Source organism: Mauremys mutica, chromosome 14 (assembly GCF_020497125.1).
Source record: "Mauremys mutica isolate MM-2020 ecotype Southern chromosome 14, ASM2049712v1, whole genome shotgun sequence".
NCBI lineage: Eukaryota > Metazoa > Chordata > Testudines > Geoemydidae > Mauremys > Mauremys mutica.
In genome coordinates, this window is record NC_059085.1 from 22,245,592 (window position 1) to 22,269,737 (window position 24,146).

Consider the following 24,146-nt stretch of genomic DNA (forward strand, 5'->3'; position numbering starts at 1 on the left):
AGTCTTGCAGAACTGTCAGAGTAATAAGGATCTGTAAAAAGGATAACTGAAAAATCTAATCTGAAGAATCCTTATTCTTACACAGTGTGCAAATCCACATTCTTTTTTAATCACAGCAGTTCACCCCATCATGATCAAGCTTGTCTTTGGTGAGTAAATATTGCTGTAATTAGGTGCTTAGGTAAGGCGTGAAATAATTGAATTGTGAGATAGCTTATGCTTTGTCCTTAATGGGTTTACAAACTATATTAAAACATTTTGTAATAAACAATAAGATTTACATGCAGAAAAGAAGATTACATTTAGTAAATTCAACAACTTAAATAGCATTCTGTCTTCACAGAATAATCCAGAATTTGTCTGGAGAATATGCTAATTATCAAAGAATCACTTCTTGCAATGACCTTTGAAGTTCCAAGACATCCAATAGGCCTGTCGGGTCTTCCAGATAATCCCAGTTTGTCATTAATCCCCAAATGAAAGTAAGCCTGAAAGAAATAATAATTGTGACACTGTAAGACCATCTAGTTACACAGACAAAATTCAGGTCCTTCTTGTTTTTGACCCCAGCATTAACACCACCAGAAACGTGAACTCAGTTCTTTTTTGAGGAAGGCATAAATATAAAACCACTACAATTCTTCTTCCTATTGGCTTTTTGAACATACATCTGTATCACAGTAAAAGAACTGAGAAAAACAGATAAAACTTGACTAAAAGTGAAGCCCAAGGACTGAATTTGGCTCAGTATTTTGATAAATAAGGAAGCAAAAAGTGAAGTATTTATTAAATTCAAATAGGAAATATATTGATTACTTACATCTTAACTTTTAATAATCTCTTCATTGACTAACCATGTTCAATATAATGAAAGCCACATCACCTCTGGCAGATCACCAGCACTGAACTTCATTATATCTCTGCTGTGTACCTGTGGTCTATATCGTCCTCCAACCCTCCTTTTAAAATAACGTATTGCTTATGAAAGCAGAGGGATGGATAACAGTTGCTAATATCAGCATGGTGTGAAGTAGGAGCTATGTAAGCATCTCAAAGATGCTCTTTACTAACATAAGAACGGCCATACTGGGTCAGACCAAAGGTCCAACTAGCCCAGTATCCCATCTTCCGACAGCGGCCAATGCAGGAGCCCCAGAGGGAATGAACAGAACAGGTAATCGCCCATTCCCAGTTTCTGGAAAACAGATGCTAGGGACACCATCCCTGCCCATCCTGGTTAATAGCCATTGATGGACCTATCCTCCATGAATTTATTTAGTTATTTTTTGAACCCTGTTATAGTCTTGGCCTTCACAACATCCTCTGGCAAAGAGTTCCACAAGTTGACTGTGCATTGTGTGAAGAAATACTTCTTTTTCTTTAATTGAGAGCTAGCGAACAGGAGTAGCTAACAGGGGAGTTTCATGAGGGAGTTCTCCAGGTGAAGGAGGAGCGATTACATGACCCTTGGGGTAAGTTTGTTGTCTGTAGTGTGTATGTTTGTTGTGTGCATGCTGCTTGACTGAAATATACTGTGTGGTCTGTTTGTTTGGGGGACCACATGCTGGCCATGTGTGTGCTGAGCCTAGCAGCCTGCTAGGCAAGGCTGAGAGCTGCTTAACGAGGCTTTGATCCCTAAGCCTTTCACCACCCATCAATCCTTAATGAGGGGGCAGGCCTACTCAGGAAGGCCAGGGCTTTAAAAAGCCCACTCCTAAGCGACCAGATGAGCTAGCGAACAGGAGCGGCTAAACATTGTTGTATTGTTAGCATCTCAGTCATGACCCTGAACATCACAGCAATTATAGTCCTGGGTCTCTTCAGCAGAACCTATCACACAGAACTGAATTAGGGTCTGATCCTTGAGCTTTGGGTGCACTCCAGGAACTGTGCACAGCACCACTGACTCCTGCCTATGTGCAGCAAGTTTCGGAATTGGGCCTTACGTTGTAATGGGAATTCATGTTCTATTGACTAGGTTGATTCATTCCAAATTCCTATTCAGAAATCTCAAAATTTCCCCAACTTAATCAAACTATCTACCCTAGACCAATCATTAAAGCAAATGTTGATGTTAGCTGACTTGGGCATTAATTTTAGGCTTATACCGTTTTACCAACAGAATATTTTTAACTTAAATATCTTGTTTTCCTGTGTGGCAATGTATTCATTAATATGTGAGGTTTACAACACTGTGCTGTATCAGATTAGTCAATATATAATAGAAACATGTCACAACTATTGAGCTGTGGGTAAACGAGAGTACACATGTAAATTAAATCTTTGAAAAAAATATCTGCAACTCTCATTTTGTTTGGGTGATTTTAGATGACAAGCTCACCATTATTAAAATGGAACTAAATTTCCTAGAATTTTATAAGTGACATCAGGAAGATTTCTCTGGCCACATTCTCTCTGAATGCAGGCAGAAAGATCTCTCAGGGATAAATGAAGATGAAGTTTTAGACAAAGATGACTACCTACTTATGATCTCTTAGGGTATGTCTTCACCACAGAATTAGCCTGGGTTCTTACTTGGATGTTACCCTTAACCTTCCTCAAGTCCATACATAAAAACCTTACACTGGCAATACGTGGTGCTTTCAAACTGCATGTGGCTGGGGCTGTGGGCTAGAACCTGGATTCCCCTTTCACTCGGGCTGGTAACCCATCTACTTTGCATTGCAGACGCCGACAGTCCTCCTACGTCTGTGACGTTGCACTGTATATGTTTATGAAAATATGCTTACGAGTATGAATATAACATAACTGGAATATGCTTTATGCAAAAGGTCTCTTGTAAGGTACCATTACAAAGCTACTACTGAGTGTGTTCATCCTATTTGTATGTATGTATCATTCTTGTATCTAAAATTAGGAATATGAAATATAACTCTGAGGTCCTATTGTAGTTATGCAAAATGTGGGCCATTAATGGTGGTTAAGAATCTTGATGGCTCCCATTAACCAGGATAATTGGTTGTAAATGGCTCTGTTTACTTGTAAGCCTTCTTGTATACGCTGGTGCCAGCAAGTAGGTAATGTCTCATAGGACATGTGACCATGTCACATGATACTAGAATCCATCTTAAACCTGGAGCTTTTCCATTTAGAAGGAGGGGTGGGAACCCAGAGACAAAGGATTCCTGCCTTGTGCCAAAGCTATAAAAGGGGGTGGAACAGAACAAAGGGGCTGCCAATCATGGAGAAATCCCTTAGTTACCATCTGAGCTGGAACTAAACAAGGATTGTACCAGGGGAAAGGATTGGGGCCAGACTAGGAAGGTGTCTAGTCTGTGAAAGAAGCTTATTGGAACATCTCTAAGGGTGAGATTTACTTGTATTCAGTTTCTTAATATATTAGGCTTAGACTTGCGTGTTTTGTTTTATTTTGCTTGGTAACTTACTTTGTTCGGTCTGTTATTACTTGAAACCATTTAAATCCTACTTTTTATATTTAATAAAATCACTTTTATTATTTAACCCAGAGTAAGTGATTAATACCTGGGGGAGCAAACAGCTGTGCATCTCTCTCTATCAGTGTTATAGAGAGCGGACAATTTATGAGTTTACCCTGTATAAGCTTTATACAGAGTAAAACGGATTTATTTGGTGTTTGGATCCCATTGGGAACTGGGTGTCTGGGTGCAGGAGTTGGGTGACTTGCTGAGCAGTTTTTGGTTAAAGTCTGCAGCTTTGAGGGCCTGGTTCAGACCCTGGGTCTGTGTTGCAGCCAGCTAGCATGTCTGTCTCAACAAGGCAGGGTTCTGAAGTCCCAAGCTGGCAGGGAAAACAGGCTCAGAGGTAATTCCAGCATGTCAGGTGACAGTACCAAGGGGTCTCTGTGACCGAACCCATCAGTGGCATAGTCGGACACAGGATAAATCATGTGACTGCTGACAGTCCTCCTATGCCTTCCCACAATTTCCCCCCACCTCAATGTCCCCAGAAAGACAAATATTTTCCCACAATTGGCTGGGAAAGAATGAGAGTGGCTCATCTTATTGCAGCATAAAGATCCATGGGATATGCCCCCAGAAATCCTAAAAACACGCGGAGGAGTACAGCATATGTGAGAACACAGTAGGTTGGGTAGAGTTTTGCAGTGTGGCTGATTACACCTGGGCTAGGTTAACCCATGTGCCAATCACGCAGTAATGAGAAGTGATAAGCCAACAGCAACTGTAAATTAATTGTAATGGCAGAAATCTCACTATTTAGAATATTTGAAAACAACAAAGTCTCATTGAACACATCAACTCTCGCCAGCCCAAATCATCTGCTGTTTTTTTGAGCCTCATAGACTGCAGAGAACTGTGGTTACAGGTTCTACAGCAGGATGATCTTCCAGAAGAAAAGTCAACTTGCTGCAAAAAGTAACAAAATAAAATTCTATCCAATGAAGTACTGTAGAACTACCAAGGGAGAAAGAAGAGTTAATGCAAAACAGGGAAAGAAAGTCATGGAATAGGACCTGTTTTGAGGGCTACCCTACCTCTAGTGAACTGAAGCTGATGGGAGAGTAGCTAACAGGCATGGGACTCTAGCTGTCTATCAAACTGAAGGGAGGGAGTTTTTCCTCCTTATTTTGGAAAAAAAAAATCCCACTTCGCTGACCTATGTGTCCATGTTCTGCAGACTAGGAACAATGTAAATTGGCCTTGGAGTCAGCTTGTTTGGTTTAGCATTTAAAAAAAATTGCATATGTAGCACAAAAATTGTATATGTACTCTCCCATCAGCTTCAGTTCACTAGAGGCTATTTTCACTCATTACAAAGCTGTAAACAGAGATATAGAATTGTCAATCACACTGCTACAATGAACAAAATGTCCCCTATCACAATTATCCAACCTGAATAACTATATTCAAGTGGGAAAAGACTGGAGAGTCCATTCAATGTCAAAAATATTAATACATTTAATATGGTGTCTGTACATAACATAAATTAAAAACTGCCATTCATGTTAAACTGATTATTCTTACATAGTACACAGACCATATGAATGACAAGTAATAAGCACATTATAACGTAACACTAGATGGAGCTCTACTTCCCTAGAACAGTCTATAATATTTTACATATACAAGAATTATCTCTACTAATAAAAATGGAATTCTAATAATCCTATAATACCATATCTTTCTTTGGGGATTCTGCTATGCTCTACAATCTACTCTGCATCTTCCAATAATAGATCTCCTCACCTATTACAGTTAAAAAAAATCCACAAACTGCATCATTCAGATTCAGCCTCATTTCTTTATTTTTGGAAATGTGCCTTTAAGCTAACCAACGTTTTAGTTACCAACTACACCCCTAGCTCAAAACGCCAGAACACTAGTTCATCTCCAAGAAATATCTCAAGTACTGTACAATTCACTAATGAAAGTTTTTCAAGTTAACCTTCTCTATCCAGTTGATTCAATGCAGTGCAGCAAGAAATAATGATAGCTAGAGGTTTCTATAAAAGCCTGGAGAGAAAATGGGTATCCAGATTCTAGAGTCCTTTACAAAAAGTCAAGGGGACTCCTCTGCCATCTGTTTTTCTATTCTTTGATTTTGCTACCACTTAGTCTATTCTCCACTTCTACTGCTCTCTTGTACCATCTGTTTTCTTATTCTACTTGCTTGAATTTCCCTATCCTCAGCATTCTTCCTGTCTACCTCATCTTCCTCTTCTTTGTTAACTGTTCGTTATCTTTCTGCCATTCCTTACACTCTTTTTTCTCTTCTTATATTTCTACTTTCATATCTCCTCCTCAGCTCTTCCTCTCATATATACTATTTCTTTGGACAGAGCCCCACATTTTAGAGTCTTTAGTTTTAAAATGCTATCACTGGTGGCGAGGCTAGTTTGCAATTTTGTAATTGAGTATTTTGAACTGCAGTAACTGCTCACTTAAACGTTGTAGTTATGTTCCTGAAAAATGCAACTTTAAGTGAAACAATGTTAAACAAATCCAAGGACATTTTTGGGGGGGGGGGCAGACAAAAGGCATTATATACTGCAGTGTACCGTGGTTGGGAAGTGCCCCTGGCTTACCCCACACAGACACATCCCGCTACAGACAAGGACGCTAGGAAGCACCTTTACAGCAGCAGTGGCAGCTTCCCCGGAGAAGAACAGGCACCGACTTTGCTGGGGGATGCTCCAGGGCCGCCTCTTCCCGTCCCCGCTCCACTCCAGACCCACCTCTTCCCATCCCCACTCCACCTCCTCTCCAGAGCATGCCACGTCCCCGCTCCTCCCCCCTCCCCCCTCCCCCCCAAAAAAGTGTTTGGCGGCTTAGGACTTTTTTTGGGAGGGGTGGAGGGGGAGAGGAGTGGAGACATGGTACTTCCCTGGTCCTCCCCCTCCGTCCCGGCGCTTTGCGCTTAAGACTTTCTGGGAGGGAGAGGGAGGAGCGCAGACGCAGCACTTCCCTGCTCTTCTTCCTCCCTCCCAGCGCTTCCCTGCCACCAAACAGTTGTTTGGGGGCACTTAGGACTTTCTGGGGGGAGGGGAGGAGTGGAGATGCAGCGGTGGGAGGGAGGGGGAGGAGGCGGAGAAGAGGAACTTGTGCAATGCTCCCTTGTAAAGTTGCTGCGCTTCCACAGAATCTTACAAGCAGTGGACAGAGCAGACAGCCAAACGATGTTATAAGGGAGCATTGCACAACTTTAAACGAGCATGTTCCCTAATTGAGCAGCGACGTAACTTTGAAACAACATTAAGCGGGAGGATGTTAAGTGAGGAGTTACTGTATATTAAACATCAAACCGACTTATCTGAAAAATAAAGATAGCTATAGTGGGATTAGGAAAATGACTTTAAATTACCATTTGTGATTGTTTTTAGCAGAATATGTTCAAAACAACAACAAAAAGTCCTTACACTCTTTTTTCTCTTCTTATATTTCTACTTTCATATCTCCTCCTCAGCTCTTCCTCTCATATATACTATTTCTTTGGACAGAGCCCCACATTTTAGAGTCTTTAGTTTTAAAATGCTATCACTGGTGGCGAGGCTAGTTTGCAATTTTGTAATTGAGTATTTTGAACTGCAGTACTGCCGGACAGTCTGGAACTGCCCCACCTTTCCCCCACCCTATGGGGCTACCTTACCATGGCCAGGAGTGCTGGCCCTCTGCTCACTCACAGGGGCTCAGCCATGGTGGCCAAGTCTGTGACTCCTGCCTCCAGCACTCAAGGGGAGGCCACATTACTGCTGCTGATTCTGTGACTGCTTCGTCCCATGCTTGAGGGGGCCACATGGCTGAGTCTCGGACTGCCCCCCAGGGGAGAATAGGGAGCTAGGTGACAGCAGTAGCGGGCTACAGAAGCCATGCGGCCAGAGGTAGCATCAGCAGTTGGGTGCTGGGAGGGTGCAGTGGCTGCAGCAACCACAGCAGCAGGAATTAGAATGGTGCCTTCCACGTAAGTGGGCTACAGGGGGTCTGGGCAGCCAGCTGGTGCCAGTAACAGGGTCAGTACTGCCAAGCCGGGAGGACCCACCATTTCCTCCTGTGAGCTGTGGCTGAAGTCATTTCTTTGCTGAGCTTTGTGAAGCAATCACTGGCTTTAGACACCCCCCGACCCCAAGAGGGAACAGAATTTGTGTACCTACAGGCTAGTGGAAGGGGGCAGTGACCCCTCCCCTGGAGTAAGGAGTGCTGGCTGTGCACAGGTGTGGGGGAACCTTCTGAGGCCTGGGAAGGATCAAGAAGTGGAAGCAAGAAACAACCATCACAGCCAGGGGAGAAGAGCTCTGCTGATGGACAGAGGTTGCCAGAACCAGGATTCTGGCAGCAGGTGGTGAGTCAGAGCCCTTCATTCAGCAGGTTTCAAAAGGGAGGAATTAATTCGTCCAGCCATTGGAGTGTGCAAGTGAATACTCCACTCTGAACCACAAAGAGTGGGGGGAGGGGCAGAACGCAAGGTGCTTATACCAGGAAACAATGGGACTCAGGCATGGAGGCTGAGGTGGGGAAAAGTGGCAACCAAAGGGTAATTGGGTTACAGACTCCCTGCAGGAGTATGCAAATAGACAGCTGGGACCCCTGAGCTACAGGGTTGGAAGCGCATGGGAGATGAACAGCAGCACTGCTTCTGGCTTCATGCCACAGGCAGCTGCAGATATACCCAGGTGTAGGGCAGCTGAGAAGCAGCCCTGTGAGGGGCTGGTAGTATTAGTGGACTCACTGGCTTCTCTCTTGTGTGAAAGGCAAGGTCTGTGAGCGAGAGATCACCGATATCAATGCCTATAGACCTGATGGAATGCTGCATTATGAAATCCATTGCCCGACAAAAGAGTGCAGGGGTCAGAATGCAACCCTGCCTAACACCAGATACTGATTTAAAAGGCGCTGACATCCGGTTCCCCAGACAAACACAGGCAGTGGTTCCACTATGCAGCTCCCTAATCAAGTCCAGCAGAGTGGTAGGGACACCTACGCCCTTTAAGACTTTCCATAACGCGACACAGTCTACTGAATCAAATATAGCCTTAAGATCAACATACGCTACATGCAGGGGCTTCCTGAACTCGCGATGTATCTCTGACAACAAGCGAAGGGCCAAAATGGCGTCTAAAGCCTGACTGTTGGGGATGATGCATCCGATGTAGCAAAGGCTCCAAGTGTGCCAGTAAAACATGTGCAAACACGTTCCCTGGAATGGAGAGCAAGGTGATCAGCCTGTAGCTCTTACATTCACTGTGCCGTCCCTTGCCCTTACAGAGTGAGATCACAATACCGTCCTTCCAGGCAGTTAGCAAGGTTCCAGTTCGCCACACCAGATGAAAGATGGCCAGAAGTGATTCTGCTACAGGATGAATAGCACATTTTAGCAGCTCTGAGGGGATGCCATCAGCACCAGTTGCACATTCGTTTTTCAGTGTAGAGATGGCACACTTCACTTCATCCAATGGTGGTGCATCAGTACAAATGTCTGGATCCTGAACCACAGTGACTGCCAGATCATCCAGCTCTGAACAGTGGAGGATGGTTCAGGAACTGTGATAATGTTCCACCCAGTGTGAGAGAATGGCATCATCCGATTTACATGGATGACCTTGGCTGTCATTCAGGACGCCGTTTGTAGTGACTACCTCTCAACCGCTGAGGCTGCGAATGGCGCAGAATGCTGGCTTCAAGTTGCCCCTGGCTAAGTCAAATTCAACATCATCTGCCACTTGGTTATAATATGCCTTGTGATCGTGGAGTGCCACGCTTCAATTTTTCGCTTCAACTGATCACGAGTGCGCTTATCACCATGCTGACAGGCTGCAGCCTTCAATTTAATTATCTGGAAGGCCTCCTCCAATAGCCTTGGTCGGCATGCTAGATGCCTGTATCCAATTGTCTGCTCAGCAGACAGGTTGAGGGCAGAAGTGAACAGGGACCAGGCAACCTCCACGTCATTTGGCAGATAAGCTAGAGCCGAAAATCTGTTGCTGACATCAATACAAAACCTGTTGGTTAAACCTTGCACACGGAGTGCGTCGATGTCAAACTTCTTCATCATCACAGAGGGCTTACCTGCTTATTGGAGCATCAACACCATATGGGTGACCACTAGATGACGATCTGTGTTTGCCGCGCATTCTGAACCATGATATACTCTACAGAAGGCGAAGAGATGCCTATCACATGTACTGATGTGGTCCAACTCCTTCTGAGTGAAGCCATCACGAGAGATCCATGACATGTGGTGTATGCGTCACCACTTGAACCGTAACCCAAGAACGGAAAGATTCTGGGAGGCACAGAGTGTAAGCAAGCGGCGAGAGTCATCATTGGGTGTGCCTGAACCATAATGACCAATGACCTGTTCAAGCCCAGTTTGCAGGGAGCCAGTAACTGCATTTTGGTCACCCAGGATCATGAGATTATCATGTGGAGGGACTGTGCATACTAGATGTTCCAATTGAGCATAGAAATGATCTTTAACTGAGTTAGCAGATTCCTCTATTGGGGCATAGACTACTATGACAGTGAGGTAACCATGCCCATGTTTAAGACGTGCAGTAAATAAATGAGGAGACACGGACATCCAGACTGTCAGGGAGGACTTGGCCTCACCTTGCAGTAGTAGTGCTACCCCATATAGATGGTTGGGGTCACCAGAATACAGAAGAAAAGAATCTTCCACCTCGTGATGTCCGTGATCTATTAGCCTTGCTCCTGCAATCAATATACCAAGACGGTCTATGTACCTCTTTGTGGTGGAGGGGGTGTAACATCTGAAGTAGGGGATTGCTCACTAGAGCTATGCCATCAGCAATGAAGGCTTGTCCGAAATATCAATTTGGGCATTATGCGAGGTGGACAGCTCGAATGTGAACCCTGAAAATGATGGCTAACACAGTTGGCGAAGATGCAGGGCAGAAGCTGCACCTAGCTACCTGAAGCGAACGAAGTCGCTGAGAAAGACTCAATGGCTCAGGTCGCACAGCGTGAAGCCCATACTGGCAGACCAGGAAACAGGTCACGTTACTGCACCTCCGCCTCACCCCAGTGGGACGAGGTATTTCCCAAGATAATCGTTCACTCTTTTTTTTTTTTTTTTGACCATGAATAACCTAGTACTCAGCACCAGGGTTAAAGTCCCTGCCTTACTTTCAGCTGTAGATGCCTTGTTGGTGCCGTCTCCCCTCAGTGCAAACATGACAGGTTTGTGCCAAAGCCCCTCTGGGGACGTGCGTCCTCTGATGTCGGCAGGCATGTCTGCAGTACATTGTGACAATGCATCCACTTGTATCTGGGATCTCCAACAGTCCACCAAAATTGCAACTTGGAATATGGCAACTCTTTGCAGACATGGTCATCAGGTCGCTGTCTCACACAAAATGGAATACCAAGGGTTAGGTCAGTGTAACTGTGTTGCTCAGGAGTGTGGATATTTCACACCACAAGCGACGTAGTTATACAGATGTAAGTTTATAGTGTAGACTTGCCCCGAGTAAAGTTGAAAGACTGAATCAGTATATCACAAGGTGAAGAAAAACACTCTGTATCCATTCACTGAGGAGTCATCTTGTTGAGTAGGGGTATTTCATGAAAGTGTGCATCCTTGTTCCTGGGAAGCCAACCAGCTCAGCAACAGACTGTACTTTGGGTGGGAATGGGATTAGGGAACCTACTTTAGTAGTTGTTACCTATCCTATCTAATAAGTGTATGCCCTAGTTTGGGTTTTATGATTTTGTTTTATATCATAACCAGGTTCCCTTCACTCTCTCTTGTTTCTAGTGGCATCTCTATTCTCTCTTAAATAAACTTTCTTTCATTTTATTGAAAGTACTCACAGGTGCTGTGCGTTATACAGGAGCAGTGATTTAAGGTAAACTGGTGTACACCGCTCCTTTGGCAGCAAAAGAACTGAGATTTCTGTAAGTAGCCAGTGTCAAGCGCTGAATATCACAAGGGAACTTCGGATCTGGGGTGCACCTCTTGTTAATCTGCAAGGCAAACACAGGACTAACATAGCCCAGAGGAGAGTCACTGAGCAGCTGAAAGGCTGGTGATGGTAGGGAGCTACCACAAGCAAGACTCCATCTCACTAGAGTGAGAGAGTAACAAGGTGACTTTCACTCCTGGATACACTGAGAACCATCACAGAGGGTGCAGGATTATCCACCATTTATCGTACCCTCAATTATCAATCAGCAGTCGGCAAAGTTCTCATGGAAAATGAGGCCTTAGAGGACATTTCTTTTGCACTGCCTTTTATTTAACATTGTTATCTGTGCAGTATATGTTCATGACATAGATAAGGGCATTGCTGACACCCTTTTGATTTCAAGAGGACATTTTCCAGGAAATTGCACAATTCACCAGCTAAGGCCCTCAGGTGATCCCTCATCAGTTGTCAAGACATGGCTACTGACAGCTTTAGAATTGGCAAACAAACATCATTGCTCCCTCTACCACCACTCCCCACCACCCTCCGCCCCGTCAGAGTGTACAAGGCCAGTTTGGTAGAATCTGTATAATTCTGAGTTAGGGAAGGACTCCAGTGTATCTGCTCCATCCCTGAACATCAGGTGGAAAGAAATGTAGTGTCTTTAATGCACCATGGATTGGCTTCATCCATAATACTGGGTCACCTTGCTGGCCTCAGGTTTTGCTGGAGGCTAGCAGGACTTACTGACTCAAGTAGGGGATTTTTATTAATAAAGATTTTGGAAGGATGTTCCAGAGAAGATGATTGCAGGGAGGAAGACAAGCTTCCCATAACCATACTGATTGGAAGCTTTACCCAGAGTATGCAGTTGTAGGGTGGAAGCAGTTCTATTGAAAGTAGCATTTGTCATCGCCTTTTTTTGGTGCTTTTACTAAACTAGTGCCGCAGACAACAGGAGATAGCTCCAGGTGTGCATTTGAACTACTGGATGTGCAATTTACGCAGGAGCAATTTCACTGAAATTGAAGTATTCAAAAACTGATCAGGCAGGAAGGAAGGCCACAGTAGAGCTCCAGGAATATGCAGATCAACAGGTACCATGAATCCTATCAAAGCCTTTTAAAACATACAGGACCAGGAACCAGATGCTCTATTCATATCTGGGGATGGTAGCTATCGGAGCAGGTATCAGTTTGCTGTGGACACGAAGAAGGCATTAGCCTACTTACATCTCAGTCCTGCAAATTCTGGCATGAGTTCCCTTAGGTTTGGGGCAACAAAATCAACAGGATCAGAGGATTTCAACTTCCAGAAGGTCCAGGCAACCAAGCCCTGGAAATCAGATTGTTATAGGATATATGTTCACCCTACCAATAGGTTGCTGGGGCACATCCCTGGTCTGAACTAACTTTGTTGTTTGTGATTGCAGGAGACACTGGGAGGAGGATTGATGTCTGGATCTGCAGGCACTCAGTTGTGAATGGGGCCCACAAGCAGGCAATGAGGTCAGCAGGTTGATCACAGATGAGCTTCAAGGCTGAAACTGTCTGCCTTGAGTGATATAGCAGAACACCTACGTTGTGGAGTCAGCTGATGGCTCTGCTGCACTCATTGATGTCTGAGATATTCAACTTGGTAAAAATGATCTTGAGGCTTGCACCAGACTAAATTTGAGAATTAGTTTTCAGAGGGATGTGGAATTGATTAAGTGGTAATGACCACGCACAAAATTGGTTTGGTCAGAGATGCTCACTAAGCAAGTTTGGCAGCTGTCAAGCCAGCCTGTGTTTACAGAGCCCATCAGAATCCAAACCACAAGACTATCAGAATAATTTTGGCAGCAGGGGGCTCAATGATCACACATAGGGACATCCAATACACTGGGCATAAGCTATAAGGATGATGGACACCATTAGACAGATGCAGGGGCTGGCAATGTCTTCATGACTTTAAGGGCTGGATACAGATGCCAGACAGTGTGGATGGCCATGACCATTCTAATTGCTGGTACCCCCATTAGCCAGTTTCCAGTGCAGATGATGAGATATTTGTTATATTCTGGGAGCCCTCTAACCCCACACTCCACCCAAGCAAATACCTGCTGTATGACAGCATGGGGTGGGAATACAGCACACCTATCCAGTGTTAAATTAATAAAGTTATGGACTGTTGCTTAAATCCATCTCTATATCTGTCTCTGATTCACTGTGTGTCTAGATCAACCTTGACTTAGTCCACTGATCCACTGTTTTGTTTTTTTTTAATTCTTTGAAAGGTGATTAGATACTACCTAGATCAGATAACAGATCATCACAAATTACATTTTGGGTTATGGTCAAAGATGTACTTTAAGTGCAAATACAGAACACAGCCTTCAATCATTTGCTAAATGCTTCAAACAGTCATGCATTATAAACCAATAATGCACACTTTGAAGTATCTTACAGTTTAATTAAAATGAAACAAAAAGCTAGATAATTCATTGCATCATAAGTAGGCATGAGTCTGTTTGTCAGCAAATAAGGAATTGCATTTAAAAAAAAAAAAAGAAAGAAGAACCACCACATAGATAAGTCATTAATGCAAAATCTCTTACTTTGACAAGTTCCTGTTGAGCCCATATCTGAATAGGTTCCACCTGCTGGGGAGTCTGAGTCTGGATTCCATATGTGTTCAGAAAAACTTGCAGGCTATAAAACAAAATAAATGCAGGGATTTAATCATAGCATAACTACAGTCTGATTTTGTAATGGTCTTGGTAGCAATTACTGAAGAAGCAAAAACATGAATATCATGTCAATTTAAATCTGAGTTAATATTCCCACTTATGCTTCTTTGAAAACCTGTGCCAGACTGTAGAACTAGTCACATTAAATTCTTCCTTAAAATAGAAATTCTTAATAAAACTAAATGTCTTACCGTTGACTTTCTGCTATCAGGGCCACATGGACTACCAAATCATTTTCTAGAGGCCCCTAAAATCAATAAGAGCAAACAAATACTTTTATTAACACAGTTAACCAAGAACAGTTTGTTATCTCAACAAGAAACAAGGACAATATTAACAGTATTTAAACATGCATCCGACGAAGTGGGTATTCACCCACGAAAGCTCATGCTCCAATACGTCTGTTAGTCTATAAGGTGCCACAGGACTCTTTGCAGACTAACACGGCTACCCCTCTGATACTTGAGTATTTAAACAGTTCATAGATATGATCGGCATCAACTCACTGGATTGCTGCTTCCCTCTGCTCTCAACTGCCTGCTAATCAATTTGACTGTGTACACATGGTAATGGAACACCATAGACCTAAAAGCCATAAATCTCACAACTTAGTGAATGGCTGTACTGTCAATGGTATTTTGAAAGATGCAAGTTGGGGAGATAGGAACCAATTCTTTTGTCACCATTTACATTTTTGTAATGGAAAAAATACAACCATATATGAGATTTATTTAAAAATTGTTACATATGGTAAAATCCTTCAGTATGTATCCCAGAAAAAATGCAAGGTTATACTATTGATGTTTTTGGTATTTTCCCCTTATACGTACTATATCATAGTATTATTTTGATATACTGCATAGACTTTGTAAAGAATTAATCGTATAACTGACTGTATAACTGATAGTCTTCATAAAAAAAACCAAAAAACAAAACGCGCGTGCACACACGACATGCATGCTGATAGCTTTAATATATTTTTAATCTAAAGTATTTTTGACTGGACAGTTGCTAACTGTATTGTTGTATGAAAGATATAATGTAGATTTCTAAAGGGTGACAATATTTCTAATGTTATGATTAATTAGATTGTTAAGAACAAAATAAATGACAGTATTTTGGTAAGAGAAAAGACATGCAAACAGTATTGAATTAAACAGTTTGGGTAAAATTCTGACCTCACTAAAATCAGTGACTGGGGCCGGGATTTAACTGGCAACATGCCTCACTGGCTAAGATGTAAGATGTCAGCATTACTCTCATTCATTTCCTTGATAGTATTCAATGTACTCTATATACATACCCTCTGTTTTTTGGGAGGAAGGGGAGAAGGAGGAGGGAAGGGGAAGTGCTATGGTGCATCTAACAGAAGCAAATACAGTGTTATTTCCAAGATGGTTCTCTCTTACAGCTCAGTTTTAGCTGTAAAAACCCCTCACTTGGAATTTTAAGTTTAACAATGTAAAGGAAAACTGCAAAATTTGCATAGCAAAAATTAAGTTAAAATTATATTAAATTTTTAAAAATTTCTACATCCAAAATGTACCATAATTTCTATCCACTGTAAGTCTTTCAAGTAAAAAGACCAGTTCAGGCATTTATGACTCCTCCAAATCAAGTCATATTTGCTGTAATCAAAAAGGCAAATCTTGAGGTATTTGTCCTAAAAAATACACGAATAATTACTTCTACTAAAGGTTGCAGAAGCACTATAGCCTACGGTTTTTAAGCACACAAACCAGTTTTTTCCCCCCCAATATAAGTATTACAAAATACAATATGGGACCCAGTATGACCTGTTTTGAAATTCAAGTGACATAACACTTCGATAATAAAACAGTGTCCACAACAACAACGGGGAGTTCCTATTGACTGAACACTGTTTGTAAAGGTATTAAAAACAGACTAAATAACTTTCTGCCAGGATAGTGTAATAGACCACTGTAAACTTTACCTCAGAATTAGAATTAGGAAGTTTCTTTGCTGCTCTATTTCTATTAATATCACGTAAGAGATTGAGGTTGTTTGACTACTGGGATTGAGACTATTTGAAATGAAAGCCTGGAGAAAGATCTTTGGATAAGCGTTCTATGCCAAGTTACTATGTTTAGATTTGTACATAGCAGACAGAAGGGAAAAAAAACAGGTTCTAACTAGAATTCCCTATTTCCAACTGACAGAGTATCTAAGTTGGTTGAGTAATTGGATTCTTGACTCTCAAAGAAACAGGTAAAATAATTTTTAGCTATAAAATTTTAATACAGAACTCTAGAAAATAATGTCTGGGTCAAAAAAGGGAGTTTATTAAAAAATAAACTGCAAATCCCTCATTTCTCATGTAAATCTATTTACTGGTATGCAGGATTTCATGGATTACTGCACCTGATGAAGTACTTTATCAAAAGTTAGATGCTGCAATCTTTTTCTAAGTGACTTGCTGCTTCAGTCATTTTTATTTTAGAGGACCTGGCTATGTGAAACTTAAGACTTTCAAAAAATACTGTGAGAAACTCAATATAGTGCATTTAACTAGCATACTGCGATATATTAAGCAAAAAGCAAATGTCTTTGCCTTTCAGTGTGTCAAGGTCTGGAAGACAATATAAAGTTATAGATCTAGAATGTGCCACTTCATACTGTAAACACTGTTAGAATATTCAGTTAGAAGATTAATGAAATAAAGCCACTTACCAGTCCCTCAAAATTATAGTGTGCTCTTTCTCTATATAGCATTAACTACTCATATTCAGTCAAAGCTGAATACAGTGGATGTCAGCGTGACCCTATATTCATACCCTACAGACCATTGTAATAATTTTTGCACAAAATATACCTTGTAAGGTATCGTTTGAAAACTAATAACTTGCTGGTCAGTAATATCATGGTGAAACATATGTAGCAACTATGTAAACTGCTGAAATTAGGTCAGAAATGTGTTTACCAGATCAGTAAACTAGTTTCTCAAAGACAAAGGACAAGCTGACACCTCTAGCCAGGTGTCATCAAAGTTGATGGACAATCGCCTATCATGAGGCCATTCTTTGGCAAGGAAGGGGGGCAGAACAAACAAATCTGCATCTTAGCAAACAACAACAACCTGGAACCTCTTTCACCACCATGCTCTTTGTCTCTGTCCTCACAGCAGGAATGAATTTTATCTAGGGATAACCCTCAGGAAAAGGTGTCATTAGAAGAGGTTTTGGAACAAATTGATAAACTAAACAGTAATAAGTCACCAAGACCAGATGGTATTCACCCGAGTTCTGAAGGAACAAAAATGTGAAATTGCAGAACTACTAACTGTAGTCTGTAACCTATCATTTAAATCAGCTTCTGTACAAAATGATTGGAGGATAGCTCATGTGACACCAATTTTTAAAAAGGGCTCCAGAGTTGATCCCAGCAAGCCTGACTTCAGTACTGGGAAAACTGTTTGAAACTATAGTAAAGAACAAAATCGTCAGACATATAGAAAAACCTAATTTGTTGGGGAAGAGTCAACATGGTTTTTATAAAGGGAAATCATGCCTCACCAATCTACTAGAATTCTTTGAGGGGGGACAACAAGCATGTGGAAAAGGGGGAGCCAGTGGATATAGATTTTCAGAAAGCCTTTGACAGGGTTCATCACCAAAGGCTCTTAAGCAAAGTAAGCTGTCATGGGATAAGAGGGAAGGTCCTCTCATGGATTGGTAATTGGTTAAAAGATAGGAAACAAAGGGTTGGAATAAATGGCCAGTTTTCAGAATGGAGAGAGGTAAATAGTGGGGTCCTATTCTACATATTCATACATGATCTGGAAAAAGGGATAAACAGTGAGGTGGCAAAATTTGCAGATGATACAAAACTATTCAAGATAGTTAAGTCCAAGGCAGACTGCGAAGAGCTACAAAAGGATCTCTCAAAACTCAGTGACTGGGCAACAAAATGGGCAGATTAAATTCAATGTTGATAAATGCAAAGTAATGCATATTGCAAAACATAATCCCAACTATACATATAAAATGATAGGGTCTAAATTCGCTGTTACCACTCAAGAAAGAGATCTTGGAGTCACTGTGGATAGTTCTCTGAAAACAATCCCTCAATGTGCAGTGGTAGTCAAAAAAGTTAAGAGAATGCTGGGAATTATTCAGGAAGGGATAGATAATAAGACAGAAAATATCATATTGCCTCTATATAAATCCATGGTACGCCCACATCTTCAATACTGTGTGGAGATGTGGTCGCCCCATCTCAAAAAAGATATATTGGAATTGGAAAAGATTCAGAAAAGGGCAACAAAAATGACTATGGGTATGAAACGGCTTCTGTATGAGGAGAGAATAATAAGACTGGGACTTTTCAACTTGGAAAAGAGACGACTAAGGGGGGATATGGTTGAGGTTTATAAAATCATGACTGAAGGACAAAAACACCCCAAGTTATCTACCTAGCCATCTGTCTCTCTTTCATTTAAGATGACAAAAGAAACAGCCCTTGGACTTTGGGAGCAGATCGTGGCCTAAGAATGTTGTCAACAGTTACTGGAAACGTGGTAAGGAATTTCACCCTGAACCAAGTATAGTTTGTTAAGTTTGAGTACAAGGAAAAACAGAGAACACTAAATAATGACCAGATGTCACTACAAAGCAAAATATGGGATATACATGAAAATATTAGCACAAACCAGAACGGCTTAGATTGTGGTGTCATTCTTGTTTCTACTTTGGAACATAAAGTAAAATCCTTGTTTGTGGACTAATTGTATATTGATGATTTCACATTACGTTATACAAACAGACCTTTTGCTGCAATACAAAAAAATAAAATGCTTAGGGATTAATTAGGAGAGCAAACTACTACTACTACTGATTTGCTATGTACACAAAATGAATTATTTTATTATGTTTTTGTACTGAAGCACTTTTAACACAATCTTTACCATATTGCTCCTTATGCTCCACAAGCATTCTGTAACATACAAGACTGTTGTTTTGTTCTTACAGGTTTTATAGGATTTAAGATGAGTGATTTAGCTTTAGCTATAATGACAACTAATGCTTTCCATCTAGAATAGATAATACTCCATTTACAAAGCAATCCTTTATAAATCACTTAACCAGACCATATTTTTATATACTACGTAACATATTGTAGGTCTTAAACAACAAAGAATCTTCAGAGACTAAATTTTCATGCCACAACTTAAAATAAGTGATCCTAAAATAGAGTTTATCTGCAATACAGTGCTAATTCTTGGGACCTAAGGGAAAAGTGTGTTTTGAGGATTAAATAAAATTTTGCTTTCAGTTCCTCAAATAAGAGTAATTTGTGCTCATTAGGCTTCATTTGTACATCCTGCTAGCTAAAGGATAGCCAACATTTTTCACTACATTAGTGCTCCTTTAAAAAGAGTGTCACATTTAATGTAAGCTTCTATGCAGGTATTATGATGTATTTTAAACAAATTTTAAAAATTTTCAGCAAAAGAAACCAGAAAAGAAGTCAATGAATTTTGACTCAAAATTTGAAACACATAGTATAGAGCACTGAACTATGTACCAACTTTGTTATGCTAGCGAACTGGAAGGAAGAGCTCCTTCAGTACACTGACCACACATTTCTTTATCATTATTCACCAAGCAAAGGCTAAATGTGGCTCAAACACATAGGTAGTAGATGTGGGCTAAATACAAATACCTCCAAAATATAAGGCATCTATTGAAGTGTAAGATGTGAAAAAAATTGAATATTTATGTCTTATTTATTTGTGATTTTAGTCATTTTATTACTGAAGGGAAAAAATAAACCAATAAATAAGTATTTTAAGACATGCTATAAGAAATGAATCTTAATTATCCAGTAAACTTCTGCTTTCACTGGGTTTTTCCTTTGAATTTCTTTATTTGGAGTTGGAGCAAAAACAGAGTAACATACATATGTTTTTGTGCCATGATGGATTTTAATATGATTGTGAGAAGTCCAGGATGTTAAAAGAGATCAGATGCTGGTAGATTATGGCTGTTGTCACATTTCAAATGATTTTGCCTAAGAACAGAAGACTGGAAACATGGTGGCAATTTTTAAGACAGTTGGCATCCAGTGTCTCTTTCCTGAGAACTAGCCAGACTGTCACAATATGGCAATGCTCCAACAAGTAAAAACTAATCTGATCACTTCAGAAAAGCTACGGAGTCCCAGTGATGGCAGGTATGCTGGATTTGGTGCAGTGAGGATCAAACCCTTTGTTTTTAAAGATGGAAACATTTACTTTTGCTAGAAGAATCTTATTTGAGTATGAAGAATGGTGGACAGATAAATTACCATGGTGAAATTAAGGAACATTAAATGGACACTGTTCCAGGGGGTTATAAACGGTTAACTAATCTCTTGAAGTGGGGATCTGTAGAGGCAATTATTGGAGAAAAGAAAATTAATCACTGGTAATTGTAGTCCTCACAGTATATTTCCCCTTTGCAGTTCCATGATCATCCTAGCCTCCTTCCCCAATTCTTTGGGGTCCTTTACTGGTATTTCAAATAATAAAAAAAAATTGGGTCTGCAGCCTTCTGTATAGCCTTTCACTGAAAGTTTGTATCCATCAGGATAGGAGCATGAACCACATGGTCACTGTTTTCTAGGTGGTTCCAGAGCGGCATCACAGATAATCACCATTTTCAAGAGGGAGCCTCTGCAGAAGCATTATATAGTAATCATCACTGAAACATTAATATTAACCTACAGGTACCACAAAATTGTATCTGAGACAATTCAGTAGTTCCCTGCATTTATACCATTGCACTCGAACTGCAGTTATTAAGTAGCCCTTCTCTTGATAGACGTGTTTCCAAGATACTATACACAAAGAAAGTTCATATAGATAGCAATTACAGTTGTCTCTTCTATCTAAATCTTTGTGGAACAAGACTTAGGTCTGATTAAGTTGTTCTATTGCAAATTGAATAATAATAAAATTGCTCTATTTTTTTAAACTGAATTTGGGTTGATTGACTTTGTTTCAGTAACTCCAAGTTGTCAAATGCTCTGAAATAACTTTTTTTTAAAAAAAAGAGAATGAAATAATTTAATGCATTTTCTTTAATTGTGGAGAAAAGGAACAAGGCAATATGAGGAAAGAAGCTGCTTTTGGTTTTTGAAGACATAATTAAGTTAAATATGTTATATTCTAGTTTCACATTCCATTTTTACCACAAAGTGAGTATTAAATAGACTTGCATACTGATTTTGACATAAATTGAGCTAAATTAGACAAAAATGGCATAATCAAATATTAAGATTAACTATTTGAGTGGATGTGAAATACAGAACAGAAAAGCCAACAAGAAAAATATTGAGCAGAAAAAGAAAAAAGAAGGGGAACCAACAATCAAAGGTGACGCATGGTGTGTGTGTGCAGAGTTAGCCCCCCCCGCGATTTCTGAGTGCAGAGATTTGTCCTTCTCCTGCTGTGACTGTCCCTCCCCCCTCCCCTTCTGCCCCCAGCACTTCCAGCTCTGCTCAGCCTAGGTGGGAAGCTGAAGGGACAGTACAGAGCTTCTAATGCTGGCTGACTCCACTCAGGGTCGCTGTCTGCAAGAGACACAGCACTGGGGAGGTGGTGGCAGCCCAAGACTGGCTGACAAGTTCAGGGGTTGAGCGAGCCAGAAATGTGCAGAGGGTTGGGGGGCTCTGGCTCACTCAGTCAGCCCCTGTCCCCAGCAGCTGGGACGAAGGGTAGCAGGCTGCTGCTGCCTCCCCAGCTAGGCTCTCTCACAGACAGCTGCTGCCTTGCACAGAGGCAGTGACCCTGAATGGCTACCCTCACCCAGCATGAGAAGCGCCTCCATCCTGTCCTGTCCCCTCCACCTCCTGCCTTGGCCGGGATGCTGGGGACAGGGGCTGAGCAAGCCTGAAACATGCTGGTGGGGAGGTGCCATAGGAGAAGGACTGAGACCCCCGCCCACAGATAACTGGCGGGAAGAGTGTGGTAGCCCCAGGCCAAGAACAGGGTGAGGGTTGCTGAGGAAGGCGCCAGGAGCAGGGTCCCTCTGCTCAGTCGGAGGTAGAGGCACTGCCCACGCCCCTCCCCCTGCTGAGGTGTCCGCAACGGCACAGGAGCCCTAGGAAGACACTGGTGCTGCGAGTCTCCCCGGAGGCACATGCTCCCCACTCCTGTGGCCCCAGCCCCCAGGAGCCAACAGGATTAGCTTCTCTGACCCAGGAACGTGAGGCTGGAAGGTTCCTCCCAGAGGCAACACATGGGGCAGTCACATGGCCCCCCTTTACATTGTACCCCCCACACTATTAGCAGGGACGAGTCATCTCTGCCAACACTATATAGGAAAAAATGAGTGGTATTAATTTGGAAGGTCAGAAACACAAAGATTATAGAACAAGCAAAAGGGACTATTACTTATACTAGACTGAAGAAATGAAATGGAAATGGCTAGAATGTATTGCAGCAGGAGACAATCAAATGGACCACAAAATGAAAATCTTGAGATAGAAAGTGAAACTGAGATAATCAGACAAAGCTATGGAGAGCATCCAGTAACACTGAAAAGTAGTTAAGAATTCTCATGAATTCAAGAAAAATGGAGGGCCATCACCTGAAATTTGTATAGTGGGACACTATCATCATGAAACTAAAACAGTGCCTATTTTGGGGTGTGTGGATGAGACAAGTCCATTTGTAATTCATATTTTATCACAATGGAAAATGAGTTAGGCAATAATTAATACTTCATGGTAGGAGAAATTAATCAAGGATTTTTAAGAGGGTCCCATTGTGACCCTATGCACCCCGGTATTTACACGTCATGCCTTGTTGTGATCATTTTTGTACAAAACATACCTTGAGAGGTCTCATTTGAAAACTAATCATTAGTTTGTTTGTTTTTAATCATTAATATTCTTTTTTGTCATGTATGTACACGGTGTGTATTCAGAGTTATGGATGTACACTAGAATTACTACTAAACTGCATATAAACCTAGAACGTCGGGGGAGTTGGCAAACACGTCTGCCCTAGACAAAGGAATGTGTATTTGCTTCTTTGACCAGCCCAGTTACCTGGCAGAGACAGTGAAAGTCCATTTTTGCATAACAGTGAACAAAGCTATCAAGCAAACAAGTGCAGGAGGAGACAGCATGAAGAGCGCACCTAAGGGGAGAGAGAAGCGTTGTCTGGGTTTTACTTTTCAAAGAATGCATTGCAAAGGTTTACTGGTATATAAAAACAGGGGGTCTGAACCTCAAGGGATAAGCAATTGAATCAACCAATTGTATACAATATTACTATATTATAAAAGTGCATAGTGAGTTTTTTTCTGAAAACTGATGGCACAATGGTGATTAATATCATTGTGAAATGTATGTATTAACACTATATGAGGAAATATGGATACTTAATATTCTCTAAGCTGAGAATGCCTTTTCTAGATAAATACCTTTATGTGCAAGTTTTACATTCAGAATCACACACAAAAAAATTACATCAAAAGAACATTATTAAGCCTGCAAAGTCAAGCACTCAAAACTTATTCATTCTGACATTTCTTGCCTGTACGCAACCCATTTCTGCCCTGTTCACTCCAACCTGACTCCTGTTCGCAGTCCCATTCTCCTCATCCAGCCAGAACTTTTTATGTGGCAAAGTTATATCGACAAAGTGTCAGTGCAGACACTGCACTTGGTTATGTCACAGTGCTCCTTCCAAGCATATGGACCGGTTAAGGGGGTGTGGGCTCCCACATACCGAATCCTACCGGGGCCATGGGGAGGATGCATGTGGGATTGGGTGATTCACCGAGATATCTAGGAAGTGAGACCACCTGATTCTCCTAATGGATTTTTAGTTAGTGCTCCTGGGATTACAGCTGATATTTGGATGGGGTTGGGAAATCTATGGACATTTTGGCCGTTAGAACCACCACAGCTTCAGTGTATACGGAAACTGAAGCCAGGGGAAGTTGTCACTGTTTATGACAATATTTGCTGGGAGGGTAGAGGTCAAGGGACTACCCTTACAGGACACCCACTTTTTCAGGC

General features: G+C 41.5%; 1 protein-coding gene across 6 annotated transcripts in view; it reads right to left on the reverse strand.

The window, feature by feature from the left end:
* PHKB (phosphorylase kinase regulatory subunit beta) overlaps positions 1 to 24,146 on the reverse strand; it is a 205,777-nt gene that overhangs the window by 39,567 nt on the left and 142,064 nt on the right. For all 6 annotated transcript variants that reach the window (XM_044987605.1, XM_044987603.1, XM_044987602.1 and 3 more), the window contains 3 exons: positions 14,306 to 14,361; positions 13,983 to 14,076; positions 405 to 488 (listed from right to left, as the gene is read on the reverse strand). In XM_044987605.1, coding sequence (XP_044843540.1) covers positions 405 to 488; positions 13,983 to 14,076; positions 14,306 to 14,361 — 234 coding nt within the window. The remainder of the gene's footprint in view (positions 1 to 404; positions 489 to 13,982; positions 14,077 to 14,305; positions 14,362 to 24,146) is intronic.